This window comes from Alternaria arborescens (assembly GCF_004154835.1).
Source record: "Alternaria arborescens strain FERA 675 chromosome Unknown contig_3, whole genome shotgun sequence".
NCBI classification, from domain to species: Eukaryota; Fungi; Ascomycota; class Dothideomycetes; order Pleosporales; family Pleosporaceae; genus Alternaria; species Alternaria arborescens.
In genome coordinates this window covers 970,532-988,785 of record NW_021167858.1, presented here as the reverse complement: position 1 = coordinate 988,785, position 18,254 = coordinate 970,532, and the positions used below count along the sequence as shown (strand labels likewise).

The 18,254-nt window shown below is 53.1% G+C and overlaps 5 protein-coding genes across 5 annotated transcripts; 3 read left to right on the top strand and 2 right to left on the bottom strand.

Moving 5' to 3' along the window:
* Positions 1 to 1,376: 1,376 nt before the first annotated feature.
* Positions 1,377 to 4,613, top strand: AA0111_g1813 (Sulfite reductase [NADPH] flavoprotein component; the record flags this gene model as incomplete). Its single annotated transcript, XM_028647514.1, has 1 exon — positions 1,377 to 4,613. One exon carries the CDS (start codon positions 1,377 to 1,379, stop codon positions 4,611 to 4,613), a length of 3,237 nt encoding a protein of 1,078 aa, XP_028510764.1.
* Positions 4,614 to 5,071: 458 nt separating this feature from the next.
* On the bottom strand, positions 5,072 to 6,504 carry AA0111_g1812 (Non-specific lipid-transfer protein; the record flags this gene model as incomplete). The annotated part of the gene is made up of 2 exons (XM_028647513.1): positions 5,072 to 6,224; positions 6,278 to 6,504. 2 exons carry the CDS (start codon positions 6,502 to 6,504, stop codon positions 5,072 to 5,074), a joined length of 1,380 nt encoding a protein of 459 aa, XP_028510763.1.
* Positions 6,505 to 7,903: 1,399 nt separating this feature from the next.
* On the top strand, positions 7,904 to 10,827 carry AA0111_g1811 (Cellobiose dehydrogenase; the record flags this gene model as incomplete). The annotated part of the gene is made up of 2 exons (XM_028647512.1): positions 7,904 to 8,128; positions 8,179 to 10,827. 2 exons carry the CDS (start codon positions 7,904 to 7,906, stop codon positions 10,825 to 10,827), a joined length of 2,874 nt encoding a protein of 957 aa, XP_028510766.1.
* A 593-nt stretch (positions 10,828 to 11,420) lies between these two features.
* AA0111_g1810 (hypothetical protein) lies at positions 11,421 to 16,712 on the bottom strand (the record flags this gene model as incomplete). The annotated part of the gene is made up of 3 exons (XM_028647511.1): positions 11,421 to 11,525; positions 11,611 to 15,892; positions 15,943 to 16,712. 3 exons carry the CDS (start codon positions 16,710 to 16,712, stop codon positions 11,421 to 11,423), a joined length of 5,157 nt encoding a protein of 1,718 aa, XP_028510765.1.
* A 730-nt stretch (positions 16,713 to 17,442) lies between these two features.
* Positions 17,443 to 18,240, top strand: AA0111_g1809 (hypothetical protein; the record flags this gene model as incomplete). Its single annotated transcript, XM_028647509.1, has 1 exon — positions 17,443 to 18,240. One exon carries the CDS (start codon positions 17,443 to 17,445, stop codon positions 18,238 to 18,240), a length of 798 nt encoding a protein of 265 aa, XP_028510446.1.
* Between the last annotated feature and the right edge of the window lie 14 nt (positions 18,241 to 18,254).

The window sequence follows — 18,254 nt, the reverse complement described above, 5'->3', positions numbered from 1 at the left end:
TGGATCGGTAATGCTTGGAATGCTTATCTCGATGTCGCATATGCTTTGTCGATTCAGCTCGCGGATAGTAGAAAACAAAATGAAGACTATGTCATTGTGTATCTAGCAAGGCCAGAGGGAACACAAACCTTTTCCACGCAACTATTCAAACACCAACAAAGGATTGTTCTGGAGTGCTCTCTTGAGGAAAATGGTCCTCATCATCTTACAGGCGAGTGCTCCAGAGGTAATGGCATGTTCTGCGGAATGGCACCAATCGGTTGCACATCTCGAATATCCTCAGCTTCAGCTCCAGCTTCAAGAGTATTCAATCGCTCAGGTCGTGCTACCGTCTCTATCGTCGCCCATACTCTCAGCGGTCTGCTCATCACTCGAACGGCCATCATCAGTGGTGGTCCGCGGTTCGCTATCGCTCTTTGCATCCTCTTTATCTGTGTCTCCTTTTTGATCATCTGGAATTCGCTCGTACGTGGATCTCTCCGTCGACGACGCTGTCGACAAGAGCTTGAAACAAGTGTTTTCGAGCTGTGAGGTCCTTTGAGATTTTGGAATGGCGGAGAGGTATGTGTAATGAACAAATGAACGACTTCGTTGATCGCCCCAACGACGTAAAGTAATGTCATGTAGAACCCAGACTCTTTGAGAGAAGGAGGCGGTATGGCTCGCAGCGTTGATGGGAGTAATGACACCTGCCGCTACGCCTTTGGTTTCTGTTACTATCAATCGAGGGTAAAGAGCCTGATCGTCAGATGCTCGTGATGTTCTAGTGAGGTAGATAGACAAGATTTAATGAAATGGTCAGGTCATTCAAGCTCAGCCTTGCGTAGCGTCACTTAGAGTCGCGAGGCATGCGATGATCAGATGCATGCACATAGCCCAATCAGAAGTCGACTCTCGCATAACAGACATTGCGCGATGGGGCATAGGGCCAGAGTTGTGGTTTGGATTCTCAACTCCGGAAGGAGACGTGTTGGTGATCAGATCTCCGAGAGCCGTGATTTCCCCGCAGTCACGTTTCCGATATCTTGGCGTCTCAAGCACGCAATTCGCGCTAGGGCCAAATTCTCGTCGCGTCAAGGCGACATTCCGCGCATTTGCAATCTATCGCCCGAAAGACGTGCTAGAGCAAGCACAAAGAGCCAATCATGGTCTGTCTGATGGATTGCGTCTTGCTCGGTCGGTCTTCTGCCGATGTCGCTACTGGACGACGGCACTTTTTGGCTGCTACGAGGCGACAAATCCACGACGCGGATATACTCCCTCGCTGAAGCCTCCGTGGGGTCGTAGTAACTCTCACTTTCTCTCTTACACCAAAGAGAGACTCTCATTGCCTTGACTGAAAGGCTGAGTTGCTGAGGCGCATACCTGCATTCAAGATGCATTTCCAGCAGACAGAATCCGCTGGCCCTGGTGCTGAGCAGAACGCACCCAAGGACTTCACCAAGAAGTCGTCCAGTCTGCCGTTTGGTCAGGATCTCTCCTACCAATCGATCGGTGGCCCAACCTACCTTACCGCCCAGACTCTCGTCCAACAAGTCGCATACGCTCTCTCCGACAAGATCTTCGCATACTCGGCTGAATCTTTCGATCTGGATGTAGCAGTCAAGTACTGGCAAGAACAGGGCGAGAAGAATGCTCTCGGCTACCAGACTGGCGTCTCCTCTCTGGAGACGAGGACCGGTGCTGGTGCCATTGCATTGGGATACATGTTCTCAAAGGACTTTGACTTGAAGAAGCGCCACATCCCTCAGTCCATCGTCGCTTCCTCTTCCACCTTGAACTACCTCCGCGCTTCGCTCGACCAACTGTCCGCGCTCTACTCGGTCGCGAACCCATTGACCGCTCACATTGCCGCTGTCGACTACTCTGCCAACTCCAGCGCTGGCCTAGTCACCGACTATGTCTCTTCGCTCACACTCGCCGAGGATCTTGGTCTTGGTCTCGTCTGCAGCCCGTCTGTCTTCGAGACTCAGCACATGTCCCTCTTCGCTACCCTCCTATCGAGTGTTCTCCCCACGATCCACACATACGATGGCATTAGCGTTGGAAGGGAGACCGCCAGGCTGGTCGATACCCTTGACCAGACCAGGCTACACAACAGCTACGAGGCAGTGCTCAAGGCCGTCTCTGAGGTCGACAAGAAGCACTCTGACACTGCCGGACGTGTTCTGCGCCTTCTCCAGGCCTTCAACGACGAGCTCGGTGAGGACTACAAGCTCTTCGATTACTACGGCCACCAAGAGGCAGAGAGCGTCCTTGTCGTCTTTGGTACTGTAGAGGCTTCGTTGACTGCTCAGGTCGCCAACGCCCTTTCCAAGGATGGTGACAAGGTCGGTGTTGTCAACGTTCGTGTCTACCGCCCATTCGTGGAGGAGGCTTTCCTTGAGGCGCTCCCAAAGAGCACTCGTCGCATCGCCGTTCTTGGTCAGGTCAAGGACGAGGCTGCTGTGCTCGACCCCGCGGAATACTCTAGACTCTACTCCGATGTCTTGGCTTCTGTTCAATTCGCCTACGACAGGGACGTTGAAGTCACCGATGTCAAGTACTCGCGTGAGCAGGTCTGGACGCCCAGCAACTTCCTCGATGCCTTCCGCCAGATCCACACCGAGAAGGAGGGAGCCGAGGTTCGCTCTTACGTTGACATCTTGAACACCGCCGACGTCAAGCAGTACAGCTTCTGGAACCTTGACGAATCATCAGCCGCCAACGCACCTGTTGTAGTAGGCAAGCTCCTTTCAAGCGACTCTTCAAAGAACGTTTTCGTTCGCAGCGGCCACGACAACCTCGTGCAGGGCGGTGTCACTCGCACTGACATTCGCAATGCTGACTACACTATCGAGGCGCCCTACGCTGTTGAGCAAGCCGATGTTGCATTCATTGGTGACATTGCTATCCTCAAGGAGTTCGACATCTTGAACAGCGTCAAGCCTGACAGCTGCATTATTGTGAAGCTTCCAGGTGTGAAGAACGAGGACGTTGAGAAGAAGCTGTCACCTGCCTTCCGCAAGGCTCTTGTAGACAAGGACGTTCAGCTTTTCGTTCTTGATCCTACTCTATCTGAAGCTGTTGCTGAAGACGAGTCTCTAGAGTCTTTCCTCACTCAGCTCGCATTCTTGAAGGTCGCTCGTGAAGACCTTCTGACTTCTGGCTTGAGCAAGCTTGCCGCCATCAACGGCAGCTCAGATGTCTTTGAAAAACTCACCCAGCAGCTCGAAAGCGCTCTCCGTGAGGTCGAGGTTCCTGCCGCTTGGGGTACCGTCGAGGAGGACGTTGAGCCAATCCGCCTTCCTTCAGACATCAACGTAAACAGCTTTGCTCCCTTCGACCGTATCGAGACAGAGCCCCCGACCCTGCTCAAAGATTGGCAGATCGCAGCCAAGGGCTTCGCTTTCAAGGAAGCCTTCGGCACCGCTAACCAGGTCCGACCCGATCTTGGCGTCAAGACCAGCATCGTTCATGTTAAGGAGCGTCGCCGTCTCACGCCAAAGAACTACGACCGCAACATCTTCCACATCGAGTTTGATCTCGGTGATTCTGGTGTTACTTACGCTATTGGTGAGGCTCTTGGTATCCACGCTGAGAACGACGAGAAGCAGGTCGACGAGTTCATCAAGTGGTACGGTCTCAACCCTGATGAGATCGTTGAGGTACCATCCCGTGAAGACCCCAACGTCCTTGTCAACCGAACTGTCTACCAATCTCTGCTACAAAATGTCGATATCTTCGGTCGCCCACCAAAGCGCTTCTACGAAGCGCTCGCCGAGTTTGCCGATGACGAGCGTGAGAAGCGCGAGCTTCTGCAGCTTCTTAGTGCAGAAGGCGCCACTGAGTTCAAGCGCCGTGCTGAGGTTGACACCGTCACCTACGCTGACATCCTGCTTGAGTTCCCATCTGCACACCCAAGCTTCCATGACATTGTTCGCATTGTCAGCCCAATGAAGCGCCGCGAGTACTCTATCGCATCCGCGCAGCACGTAACCCCCAACTCCGTCTCGCTGCTCATTGTAACTGTCAACTGGGTCGACCCCAAGGGTCGCGACCGTTTCGGTCAAGCGACACGCTACCTCAACAGCCTCAAGATTGGCTCGCCTGTTACCGTTTCGGTCAAGCCGTCCGTTATGAAGCTCCCTTCCAAGACCACTGCGCCCATCATCATGGCTGGTCTGGGTACCGGTCTTGCACCTTTCCGTGCTTTCGTTCAGGAACGTGCCTACCAGAAGCAGCAAGGTCACGAAATCGGCGAGGTTCTACTTTACATGGGCTCCCGTCACCAGCGCGAAGAATACTTGTATGGTGAGGAATGGGAGGCATACCAAGATGCCGGTATCATTACTCTCATTGGTCGCGCCTTCTCTCGTGACCAACCTCAGAAGATTTACATCCAGGACCGTATGAGGGAGTCATTGACGGACATCCGAAGGGCTTATCTCGAAAAGGAGGGTAGCTTTTACCTTTGTGGACCGACATGGCCTGTGCCTGATGTCACTGAGGTGCTTCAAGAGGCTGTCGAAGTCGAGCACAAGGTCAAGAATGTCGGTGCTAAGAAGGTTGACTCACGCAAGGAGATTGAAAAGTTGAAGGACGAGGGCAGATACGTTCTTGAGGTTTACTAGAGTGCATGTTGATATTGAAGAAAGAGCCATCTAATGTTGTTATTGGTACCTTCCATACCCACTAGCGTACTGCCTGTGTAGTCAGAATCCTCCGTAGCATGAATCTATCACTACTATACTCCAACAGATATGAGATAAGATTAAGGAGAGGTGATTTGCATGTATGCTGTGAGGTGAACAGAACAGGACGTGGATGGCGCTATTGCTGGGATCCTCCATCCAAAGTTCCAAGTCCAGTAATGCGGCGGACTAGGCATGTGTCATTAGTGCTAAACTTAGGCGTAAGCCTAATATTAGTCTTCAAACGTGGTGTCACAGCAAGAATGGTTTATAGCAGCCGAAGCCAGTTATATGAGAAAAGGTTCATGGTATTCAGCAAAGATGAGGCTTTCATGCAAGAAACACAAGACAAGTTGAAGAGTTGTTCTTCAAACCCCTGATTCGATTATATAACTAGCTTACAGTCGACTTTGAATCTTCTCTAAGGTATCGCCTAGCGCATACTCATTTGCCACAGTCTTGCTTCTCACCTTTTCGCCTTCCTCCTTGGTGACGTAGCGTGCCTCCACGGCAGGGTTGTAGGAGAACTGACTCGCTTGTTTGACTTCCTCATCACTCATCTTCGCATTCTTCTTGCCATCAGCGCGTTTGTATACGTTGATCACGACAGCTCCGCCCAGGCCCAGGTTATGCTGGAGCGCCACGTCTGCTCCGTCAGCAAGTCTGTTGTTGGCCCAGCCTCGAAGCTGCCATGTCAGTTCTGCACATTGTGCCAACCCAGTTGCGCCAAGAGGGTGTCCCTTGCTGATGAGACCGCCAGATGGGTTCACGATGGGTCCTTTGCCACCGTATGTGATATCGCCGTTGCGTACCATCATGTGTGCTTTTCCAGGTTCGCTGAAACCCAGACCCTCTAACAAGATGAGCTCATTCGCCGAGAAGCAGTCGTGTAGTTCCGCGACCTTGATGTCTTTCGCACTCACACCGGCCTCCTTCAAAGCCGCTTGTGCTGCGCGCTTAGTCATATCGTAACCAACGAGATCCATCGATGACTTGGAGTAAAGCTGAGGAGAGTCCGTCATCAGAGATTGGCCTGCGATTAGGATAGCTTGACTCTTGAGATGCGGTCTGGCATCCAAGAACTTTTGGCTCACGATAACGGCTGCGCCAGCACCATCGCTTGTCGGACTGCATTGAAGTTTAGTCAACGGAAAGTGAATCATGGGCGCCTTCTCAATCTGTTCAAGTGTGTAGATATCCCTGAACTGCGCATACGGATTCCTCGAGCTGTGTTCATGGCTAATCCTCGCAATTTCAGCAAAGTCGCGTGCCTCAGCTCCATGCTTCTCCATATATTCAAGACCAGCATTGGCGAAGTATTGAGCATTGGGTGGAGAATTGCTTATGCCGCGGGTGTCGGCCATCATACGCATCGAGAGACCCATGGGGGAAGGGCGATCGCTCCATGTTGATTTGATAGAGCCAGGCTGCATTTGTTCGAATCCAATAACGAGCGCGCAGTCAATCGCCCCGTTCTTGACCAGTGTTCGCGCTAGATGAAGACCGGTCGAACCAGTTGCACATGCGTTGTTTGTGTTGTAAATTGGGATACTGGTGTTTATCAGTATCTCCATACTTCACAAGGTCGTTACTAATTGCCATACCTCGACATGCCGAACTGGTAGAAAATTCTTTGACCGCTCGTAGTGTCTCCGTAACAGTAACAGGCAACTCCTGTCTCAACATCGTCGTAGTTAATCTGTGCATCCAACATTGCCTTTACTCCCGCCTCATAGCCCATCTCTGGATATGCGCGCGTTTGTCGGGGTTTGATGAACTTGGTGAGCCCAACACCAAGGACATAAGCTGGAATTTCATTTTTTGGTGCCATGACGATACGGTGCTATGCAGGTAGTCTGTACAAAGGTGGTGAATTACAGCAATTATTCTAGAATAAGATTGTTGGCATGAAGGTTAGTATATGGGCGTACGGTACCTGGCGGGAGGCGACATCCTGTGCCGAGGTACGTTACCCCACCTGAACACCTCCGCATCATCAGCACGTTCGACTCGTTCATCATCCAAAAAGCACAGGCCAATTTTGGTTGAAAGCGTGTTCAACGAGGTGTTGAACACATCGATGCGCCGGCGCATGTTTGACATGTTCACGGTCCCGGTTACGGCGCCGTGCCTCAGTCGTTCCCGATCAAGCTAGCGTCAGGTAAACTAAGACTCAATATCCACTGCACGTCAACAAGCCAAACGTCTTCATCCCATCGAACAAAACTCCGTATCGAGCAACCATCGGAGTGTATCCTTAGAGCCATGAGCTCGTCTTTAATTTGTCGGAAGATTGTCGGTGACCGGTCGCGTTGCAGCAGACGCTCACGCATAACCTGCGCCGAATCCCACCTATTGTGAACGCGTCACCTTTGTACTTCAATGTTCCATCTCTTCCTTCGCCGAGCCGAATTCCCGGGTTCGCTATTGTCTTCAGCTTTGCGACGGTAATTGTAGGAAGCTGATGGGTACCAGTAGATTGATGGGTCCCATATCTTTTTGCATTCGCACTCGGAGCCTCACAAACGACAATGCGACCTGACTCTTACAACCACCGGGACAAGCAGAAGATAAGGTGCTCGACTCATCAGTCAAGCCCATGAACCATGAGCGCAATCAGTAGCGGATGGTGTTTTGCTCAGCGGCCCACGCGCAATTTGCAAAGGATGGCGGTTCCTGCCTTGGCGATTCGTTTCGAAACAGCTAGACTCCACCCCGACGTCAGGTTCATGCCAAACAAACATGAAACTTCATTATCGACGAATGAATGCGACCGTGTTACCGAACTGTGCGTCGGCATTTTTCCGCCCATGCTGCAGGTAATTAACTTAGTACAGTGGTGTAAACGCCAGTTGACCGTTTTGACACCCGTAGCGCGACCGATGGACCATGTTCCTGGACCACCGTGGTCCAGAATCCAGGTTGACATCGCCGCGAGGCTGCATCGTGAGCTTGTTTGATGGGCGCTAGGTCGGAGATGGCCTCCGTCCTTGGAAGTGGCAGATTGAGGGCTCTTGACCCGCAATGGCACAGCATACATATAGAGAGACATCTTGCGGCGACTTGTTCGGTACAAGCTCTCTCGCTTTCATTCATTCACTCTTTTTCTTTGCTCGTTCTACGAACGTTGCTTTCTAGTCATTCTTTACAGCCTTGACGGCTTCACACTCTTTTGTTGGCAGCGCCACAGCATTCTTTCCTCCACTTCAGTCATCACTCCTACAGCCAAAATGGCACGCACATTCCTTCTTTCCACAGCCCTTCTGGCACTTGGCGTCTCGGCGCAAACTTCCTCCAAATTCACAGACGAGAAGACTGGCATCACCTTCAGTGGTCTTCACCACTCTTCGGGCTACAGGCTAGGCTATGCCCTTCCGGAGAAAGCTACTACCGACTTCATCGTCCAGGTTCAAGCTCCGATCACCAACGATGGTGGTTGGGCTGGATTCAGCTTGGTATGTTAGGAGCAAGCGATGTTATAGACAATGTAAACTAACACACTCAGGGACAATCCATGACTGGCAACTTGCTGGTTGTTGCTTGGCCTCACGAGGGCGAAGTCATCGCCTCCTTCAGAGAAGCAACTGGATACACGAACCCAGCTGTCAAGACTGGTGACTTCACCATGTCCCCAATCCCCGACGGAACCTTCGTCAACGACACCGCCTTTTCATACACCTTCCTGTGCTCGAACTGCATCAGCGAGGACCCAAAGACCGGTCTCGTCATCTACGAGGACCCTAGCGTAAACATCATGGGCTGGGCTTACTCTAACAAGGCGCTTGCCGACTCTACCGATGCTGGTGCGGCTCTCAACTACCACGACGCTGGTTTCGGAGCTTTCGGACTTCCCATGAGCAACGCTACCAGCCCCGACTTCGAGAAGTGGGCTGCTATGGCGGTGGCTAGCACCCCTAGCGGGGGCAACTCTACCACACCCGGAGGCAATTCGACCGCGCCAGCAGCCCCCGTTGCTGGAAACACAACAGCCACCGTCGCTAACTCTACATACGACTACATCGTCGCCGGAGGTGGTGCTGCTGGTATCATCGCAGCTGAGAGGCTTGCAGAGAGCGGTGCGTCCGTCCTCCTGGTCGAACGTGGTGGCCCATCATACGCTTTCACTGGTAAGACTGAGGTCATGCCATGGAACGACACTGTTTCGATGTACGATGTTCCAGGCTACGGTTACTCCCTCAGCGATGTCGGCAGCCCCGCTTACTGCGCCGACACCGCCGACATGGCTGGCTGCCTCCTAGGTGGTAGCACTGCCATCAACGCTATGATGTACGTCAAGCCTCAAGAGCGTGATTTCGACGACAAGTGGCCTGCTGGCTGGAAGTGGGCTGATGTCGCTGAGGCGGCTGATCGTCTGTACGAGCGCAACCCTGGACAAACTTACGGCTCAGAAGACGGTATCCGCTACGACAACGGTGCCTACGATGTCTTGTCGCAGTTCTTCGCTGGCCAGGGATGGGCCGAGACCGACTTTGTAAAGAACCCCAACGCCAAGGTCGATGTCTACGGCCACCCTACCTGGAACATCGCCAATGGTCTTCGCTCCGGTGTGGTCAGGACTTACCTTCCCCTTGCCCAAAAGCTCAACAACTTCGAGCTGATGATGAACACCAACGTCGTTCGCGCTGTTCGTGAGGGATCGGCTGTCTCTGGTATCGAGGTTGAGACTGCAGACGGCAAGCGCGTTATCTACAACGTCAAGTCCGGAGGCAGTGTCATCCTGGCTGCCGGATCCATGTCTACTCCCCGTATCCTCTTCAACTCTGGTATCGGTCCCGCCGACCAGCTTCAGACTGTTGCCAGCGGCAGCAGCGGTGTCACACTTCCCGATGAGGCTGACTGGATCGACCTCCCCGTCGGTGCTGAGATCAAGGACCACCCTATCTTCACTGTCAAGTTCAACACCAGCACTCCCCTCTCCGGAACGGACGAGAAGGCTCTCACCAGCCCCAACCAAACCACCATTGACCTGTTCGCTAAGGGCTCTGGTGAGCTCGCACAGTCCGGTCAACGTCTTAACTGGTGGTCATCTGTCAACACCACTGACGGCAGCGAGATTTTCTTCCAGGGTACTTGCAACTCGCCTGCCGACAACACCATCCAGATGAAGGTTTACATCACCCACGGTCTGCAGTCTGTCGGTAGCCTTGGTATCACAGCTGATGGCGCCACTACCTTCATCACCGACCCCCACATGACCTCTGACGTCGACACTGAGGCCATCACGATGATGATGGACCGTTTGATTGCCATGACACAAGGTGGCAACTCCACCCTCTCTTTGATTGCTCCTGCCGGTGTTTCCAACGTTACTGGCGCAGACCTTATCAAGTCTTTCAAGACCGGAAGCCACTACGTCGGTACCGCTAAGATGGGAACCAAGGGTGATGCTGGTGTTGTTGTTGACACTGACACCAAGGTTTATGGTACTGACAACCTGTTTGTCGTCGATGCTTCCATTCACCCCGATCTCCCTACCGGTAACACCCAGGCGATCGTCATGGTTGCTGCTGAGGCCGCTGCTGCCCGCATCCTTGCTCTTGGTGACAGCCCCGCCAGTGGCACTGCTCCCACTACCCCTGAGGCCACACCAGAGGCAGCTAGCTCCAGTGTACCAGGTGCGACTCCCGTAGTCTCTGCTGCTTCTTCTGCAGCACCCATCGGTACCGGCTCGCCTGCGGCCCCATCTGCTGCGCCTGTAGAATCTGCGGCACCCATCGAGTCAGCAGCGCCTGCTGAGTCTGCCTCTCCCGTTGCGTCTTCCCCTGCCGGATCATCGACCCCTTCGGCACCAGCCGAGTCTGCCCCTGCTACGACCCCATCTCCCGCTGAGCCTGCCCAGCCTGCCCAGCCTAGCACCGCCGGTGCCTACGAGCGCTGCGGCGGCATTGGCTTCACTGGCCCTACTGCATGCGCCAGCGGCTGGAAGTGCGTGGCCCAGAACGACTACTACTCCCAGTGCCTTCAATCAACTGACTCCAACCGCGGCCGCTCTGAGCCTGTATCCCGCCGCCATGACACCTTGACCAGGCGCGCCATGGTTGGCCACAAGCCAGTCAGCCCCGTCGTTGTCCACGAGCACATCCACTCCCGAAAGCTCGGAAGGGCTAGCTTCTTGGACTCTTACCAGTCCTAGAGCATGACAGAAGGAAAAATTCCTCGAGTTATGAGTGAGAAGGAAAAGTTTCTTGTATATATACTTTCTTCGATTCGTTTGGCTGCGCCTTTGTATAGTTCATCAAATATTCATGACTACGTTCACTGCTGTCTCTATGTGCTGTGTTTGTTCCTGTGCTCCTTTCGCCTTCATTTGTCTAATGTCTTGGTAATAGGAGACGAGTAAGTAAAAAATCTTTGTGAAGGGATTGATGCGAATGTCGTATCTAGTCTTGAGAAGCATGACATGCTCGTCTTTGGGAGTGGACCTCCACGATACAGCAGTTGGCGTTCGGAATTGGATGAAAAAGCTGCACAAGTGGCAGGGAGTTGTTCGACGTCTGGAAGTGTGAGGGGGGAGCTCACTAACATGAGAGTCTTCATAAATGACGATAGTACATTGAGATGGGTATAGTGCCATGATCTAAATAAAGCAAACTCGTGCTGTGAGAATGGCCAAAAGTGAAAAGGGAAGAATTAAAATAGTATGTGTCGAAGAAGAGAATTAAGCATGTGCTTCATGAGCCGTCGTACGCTGCCGCAGACCTTCATCATCGCCGGACAAAAGAAGGACTAGTCTTGGTCCATGGTGAGTTTCTGGGCCGTCTTGGTGCTCTCAGAGATTGCTTCGTTGTTGAGCTCAGCGAGCTGCTTCAGAGACTCTTGCATGGCTGCTATCTGCTAGCGGCGGATTAGCTGTCTGTATCTCATGTGCAACTAGTAAAAGCAAAAAAAACCACATACAGGGTTGGGTTCAACTTACAGTTCCGACCACGTCTTTGTGGTCGCCCGTTCCATTTACTTTGGAGGGCTGGGCACCAGGCCACGCATCTTCAGCCGAGTCTTCATCTTCCTCAGCCAAACTGTTGATATTGCGTCTCTCGCCAACGGTGGCCGCGACACGAGCGATACGGTCACCAGCTGCTAGCATGGCCTCGAGGCGGTCGATCTTGTCGAGGAGAAAAGCGTTCTCCTTTTCTAGGGGTTCTACGCGGGCTAGATGCTTGCGCACGACCTCGCCTTTCATGGTTTCGATACGGTCTTCTGCGTCTTCGGCAGCCCTGATGGCTTTGTTCCGCTCTTGTTCAAGTACGCGAAGCTTTTCTTCGTACACTGCCACATCCGATGCGGAGGTGTCGGCAACCTCTGAACTTTGGCTCTGTTGCGGCGCGGCTTGATGTAAGCTTTGCTGTTCAGCTGCCTCTCGTCTTGCAGTCTCCAGCTCGCTAATGTGATTGAGACGCTCCTCCTCCAATTCGGCAGTGAGGGCATCGTATTTCTCACGCAATTGCTGCAAGGCGTCGTTGGTACTAGCTTCCATACCGGCCATGAGCTCACTGATAGCTTCCTCATGCGCCTGGTCCATGGATGCTTTCTGCTCTGTGAGATCATAGTGCCGTTTCTGCACGTCTCCAAGCTGCTGCCTTAGAGTCGCCATATCGTTCGAATGGCCTGTCTTGAACTCCTCCTTCAGTAGCTCGATAGCATCACTTTGTTCTTGATCTGTCTTGGCAGCTCTTTCCTGCAACGCATTGTACTCGGATTGTAGCTTTGAGAATGCTTGTTCGTGGTCCTGCGTAAGCGACTCCTTGAGCTTTGCCACGGCTTCCTGATGCTCCTTGTCGGCGGCAGCCTTTTCGGCGAGAAGAATCTCGTACTTTTGAGCTAACTCATCAACTCCAGTTGCACTACCTTGACTTCTCGTTGACAGTCCTTTCTTGAGTTCATCAATTTCAGCATGCAGTTCTTTCTTGAGAGTAGCAAGCTCATTGAGTGCGGATTGTTTTGCTGAAATTGCCGCTGACTTCTCTTGTTCCAAACGATCTGCATCGCTTTGCATGATCTCTAGTAGGCTGGCATACTTCTGTTCGATCTCGGCTTGTTGCGTTTCGAGTGCCTTGGTGTGCGTTTCTTGAGCCATCAGCTGCTCTGTGAGCGAATCTGCGTGGCTCTTTTCAAGGTCTGAAAGTCGCTTGGAGAGGTCGTCCCGTTGACTCTGCAAATTCTCAATCTCAGCCTTGTGGCTTCCCTCACTGCTGCTCATGTCTCCAGTGACAGCATCGTACTTGAGCTGCAAAGCGTTCAAGGCTTCAGATGTGCTCTTCATATCCTCCTCTACTCGATCATACTTGGCTTGGAGCTCGCCCAACAGTTGCTTCGATGTACTGTCTGCTTCTTCCTTCAACTGCACGACAATGCGGCTATGTTCGTTGTCTGCAGAAGACTTCTCTTCCAATAGCGCGTCGTACTTGGATTGAAGTTCGCCTAAAATCGATTTGGTCTTGCTCTCAGACTCCGCCTTCAAGGCTTCTATCGTCTGAGAGTGGGTTGCTTCAGTCGCGGTCTTCTCCTCTAGCAGTGTATCGTACTTTGTTTGAAGCTCGTCGAGGTGTTGTTTCAATGTGGTCTCTGATTCTTCCTTCAAAGCTTCCATGGCGTGTTTGTGCGCTTCCTCGGCTGCAGTCTTCTCGTCTAGTAAAGCGTCGTACTTGAACTGAAGCTCGTCGACCGTCTGCTTAGAAGTAGTATCGGCATTCTGCTTCAAGGATTCGATAGTATTGTGGTATTCCTCTTCAGCGGCTTTCTTCTCCTCTAGCAAATCATCGTATTTCGATTGGAGCTCACTGGTTAGTTGCCTCGACTGACTTTCAGAGTCTTGCTTCAAGGACTCCATGGCTTGTTCGTGTGCTTGCTCGGCTGTGCTCTTCTCGATTAGTAGAGCGTCGTACTTGGATTGGAGCTCTTCGATCGTTCGCCTGGATGAGGCATCGGCATCATGCTTTAGAGATTCAAGGGCGTTGAGGTGTTTCTCTTCAGCAGCTTTCTTCTCTGCCAGTAAAGCATCATATTTGGACTCCAGCTCACCGAGTAGCTGCTTTGTCTGGCTCTCAGAATCCTGTTTCAAGGCCTCAATTGCGCGACTGTGTGCATCTTCAGCCGAAGTTTTGTCTTCCAACAAAGAGTCGTGACGAGCTTGCAGATCAGCAATGATTGACTGAGACATGGCATGTGCCTCCATGGTGGCCGATTTCTCCTCTTCCAATCGGTCTAGTTTAGACTGAAGACCTTGGACAGCAGCAACTTCCTGAGTAAGGTTGTCAACGCGGGCTTGAAGATCAGCAACAAGTGACTGTGAAGTGCCATGAGCTTCTGCGAGAGTAGCCTTCTCTTCTTCGACATCCTTGAGTTTGGCAAGAGCATCGTCGCGATTTTGCGTTGCACGGGCGGAGTTCTCCTTGGCATCCACCAGGTCTTTCTTCAGAGCTTCCAGTTCCGTGGACCGCTCAGCAAGTACACCCTCGTGCTGTCTTAGAGTATCGTTCTTCTCAGCGACAAGTGAATCGTAGTCGGCTTGCAGGGTATTGAGTCGCTTTGTGGCGTCTCCTTCCAGATCCGCTCTCAGAGACTCGATTTCACGCTCGTAGTCCTCGCCGATGACGCGGAGATCTTGTTTGTGTTTATCATGCATGGTATCAAGCTCTGCTTTTTGGGCTTCCATCTTCTTGTTTGCCTCATTCAGCTCAGCTTGAACCTTGGCCATGTCGGAAGCGTGTTGAGACTCTTGCTGCTGCGAGGCTTTCTCAAGTGTTTCGATAGTGCTGCGCAAACTAGCGGTCTCTTCCCTAAGCTGCTCGAGTTCGGCAGCGTCAGTGGTAAGCTGATCGTTAATGGCATCCAGTTGTCGGACAAGCTCGTCACACTCATCAGTCTTGACCTTGATTGCAGCTTCGTGTGACTCCTTCAGGTCCTGAATTTGCTTGTGGAGCTCTTCAGCTACTTTGGCACCATCGGTCGAGCCTTGTTGAAGCGCCACAATCTGCTCCTGAAGACCGTCGATGGACTTGAGATGGCCGGAAAGCTCATCCTCTCTCGCGCGTAGCTCACGCTCTGAGCTTTTCTGGAGCTCCTCGATTTTGGCTTGCATCTGTTCTGCGTGCGCATTGCGTTCTTTCTCTAGGTCCGCAGAGACTTGGTCGGCCCGCTCTTGCAGTTTGGCAATATCGTCCTGTAGTTCTTTCTGGGTCTGGAGGTGGGACGCAATGGTGTCTTCCTTGATGCGTAGTTCATCCGTGTGCTTCTGGTGTATCGATTTAATCTCGGATTGGAGTTGCTCAACCGCTGCCGAAGACTCTGTTGACTTTGATTCGAGGGATCGCTGCGCTTCTTGCAGGGCGTTGTTGTGTATTTCCTCCCGAGAAGCAACCTGTTCTACGTACTCGCCGACAGTCTTGGTCAGCTCGGTGATCTTAGCATCGCGCGCACGGAGATTGTCCGACTGGCTCTGCTCGAGCTCTGTGAATTTTGTCTCGAGATTTTCCAATGTCTTCTTGGCGATGTCCAGCTCTTGGGAGAGGCTGTCGCGCTCTTGTCGGAGTGTGGTGACCTCATGGGTGAGCTCCTCGATTTGTGTGGCTTGCTCGACAAGTCTCTTCTTCTCCTCGTCCCATTGACGTCCCTGTTGTTCCAGCTCGGCATTCAGATCGTCGAGGACCTGCTGCAGCTCGCTGGCCTTGGCAGCTTCGGTAGCTTCTCTCTCCTGCGCAGCCTTCTTCTCCTCCTCGAGCTGTTGACTCTGCTCTTCCAGCTGCTTGGTCTCTCTCGCAAACTTCTTTTCCATGTCCTCGACGAGGATTGTGTGGGCGCGTTGCTCTGATGGCGAGGCATCTGAGCCGCCTGAGATGGCCTTGTCCTTTTCGACAATGGCGGCCTGGGCATCGGCCAGCTGTTTGCGCAGCTTGTCCTTTTCGGAATGGAGGTTGTCGACTTCACGGGTGAGGTCTTCGCATTGCTCCTGCAGCTTGTCGCGTAGGTTGGTCTCCTTGAAGAAGTCCTGCATGATCTGAGCGCTCCGCCTTTTCATCTCCACATCCATTTCGGCACGTCCCGTCGGCGCAGTATCCGGTCGCGGCGGCTCTTCGCCGAGTTTCGCCAGCGATGCCCTGATGGGCTCGAGAGCGCTCCTGCGGTTTCCGGCTTCATTGTCAGACGCGGCCTTGTCTTTGAGGGGCGCAATGCGGCGCGGGGATACGACAACGGGGCTCTCACTGCGGACAAGTTAGCTCATAGCAATTCAGATGCTCGTGGTCCCACTCACGCTTCCTCTGCTGTATCCTCGGTCTCCGGTGCTGGGGGTGGAGGGGCAGAGACAGACAGCTTCTTCGCGTGTCCCGACGGCACCTTTGGTGTTGCGCCTGCAGCTCTCGCTCCTGCCGCTGGTCGGGTAGGGGTCGGGCGTGTCGATGAAGCCAGGGAAGCACGCGGAGTTGCGCGGGTCGTGGCTGCCTCTGCGGATGGGCGTGTTGTCGCGGGACGCTTGGCTGCACTCGTGGGCGTGGTGGTCGAGGAGGCAAGGGATTGGCGCGACGTTGGCTTAGCCGGCGATGGTCGCGAGGCAGTGGATGATGTGACGGGCGTCCGGCGCACTGCTGGTGTTCTCTTCTTCTCGTCCCCCGACGTCACAGAAGACAGGTCTGGCTCGGCATCGGATGCGGTCTTGGAAGACGAGATGGTTCTACGGGCTGTAGTGCCTGCCGCTGGACGCGTAGGCGGCTTGTTCAAGCTGGATCCAACTGTGCTTGTGCGTGAAGTCGCTGTGGTGGGGGCTTTTGACGCGCTCGTGGGTGTTCGCGCCGTGCTTGCTGATGCGGCAGTAGGTCGACGGGCACTCGCAGCAGTGCCGCTGGTTGCAGTCGAGCGACGGGGTGGAGCACCCTCTTTCGAGGCTGGAGAAGGCGCATTGGCAGCCATCATGCGGCGGATGGAGCTCGTGGGTGTTGAGGGGGCGGGCAGTTTCTTGGGCAGCGGACTCCCGACTGGCAGGCTTTCCGAAGAAGCTCTGTCGCGAGCCGGGGGAGTCGTGGCCATTCGGCGCTGCGATTCAGGGGCCTATGCTGATCAATGCACTCCAAATTACGCACTACCGCAGGTGGGGTGTGCGAAAACTAATGGCCTGGTAGTTGTAATATAGATGGGAGCAGTAGCAGCTGTCGCGTTATAGTCGCGACATGCTCCTGCGCTGGACTGGCAAAAGCATGTGGGGATGGCAAAAGCAGGGTCTAATAGCTTCCACACCGACCTACACAGCCAGCACCACACACCATCCGCCGCCCTTCATCACACACCTGACCACTGAAGAGAGCACACGTCGAACTTGTCACCCTGCATGATCAATACCAACATCCGGAATCAACGTGGGCCGAACCTGATGGAACCAATGCACCCCATCTTCAGGCTCCATCGTAGTGGCTTGCAGCTCCCCCACTACGCATCCTATAGCCAGGAACATCTTAAGGCACCAACGCGCGACGCACCCCATCCATGCTTCAAGCCCGCATTTACGTCATTGGCTACCTAGGACGCGCAGATAGAACTGCCTTTGTCTCAACATTACTCACTACATAGCTTAGTGACTGACAATCTAGATACGACCAAGAAGAGCGAGCACACTTAGCTCTGCCTGTTGCCTGGCTGGCTTCGCGCCGGTCATTGAAGTTGTGCTTTAATGCTAGATACGAGACCACCGTGAACATACAAAGATATGAGCCTGTTCTCCTTAGGCTGTGTAACGCTCACTCTCAATCCAGTTCGTAAAATCATGGTCTACATTCCTAATCTTCACTACGACAAGCAGCGTCTTCTCGCTCTCCTTACCGCCGACCTTACATCAGCTCAACTGGACAGAATTCAGGAGCTGTTTGGCATCGGCGCTACTTCGCGCTCTCCATACCTTGCGGAAGAGCTTTTCATCGAGGACAAGCGTGAGTGGTCGCATCTTTCTCATGCGGACTTAATGCGAGCATATCCCGAACAAGACCCCTTGCTCGTCATCGATTTCCATACGCCGCACGATGGGGAAATTTGGTACATTGAGGGCTTCACCACTGCAGACGATGTTGCAAATGGGCTAGCTGAAAGCCTAAACACTCTTTACAAGATACGCATGGATATCCGTGATGTTGTCATGCAGTTCGCCAGCTACAGTGTTGCCAATACACACATCTCAAACGACCTGTGGCATGTCAATGTGCATATCCCAATCCCTGACGACTTTGAGCAGAAAACACTTTTCTGTTCAGGCACCAACCATATCAGAGAGCGGTACAACGATTCTACGTGGGTTATAGCTACGCCTGGTGAGCTGGAAGATAGCACGACACTGGAACCTGTAGGCAGCATTATACCACGACCAGAAATTGTGTATCGGGTGAAGAAAGACATCGCAAGACAAGCGGGCTTGGAGAGCAAATGGATGGTGGCGAGCGACGCACCAAATGAATGCGAACTGCCTAATAAAACCAATTTGACCTTCCTGCCAGGCAGTAAAGTCGTGCAGTCCGAATACGATCCAGATGTTGCGATCCCAGTGTACAAGAGACCCATTGGAAGTCTGTAGCTACTTTCGTTCGA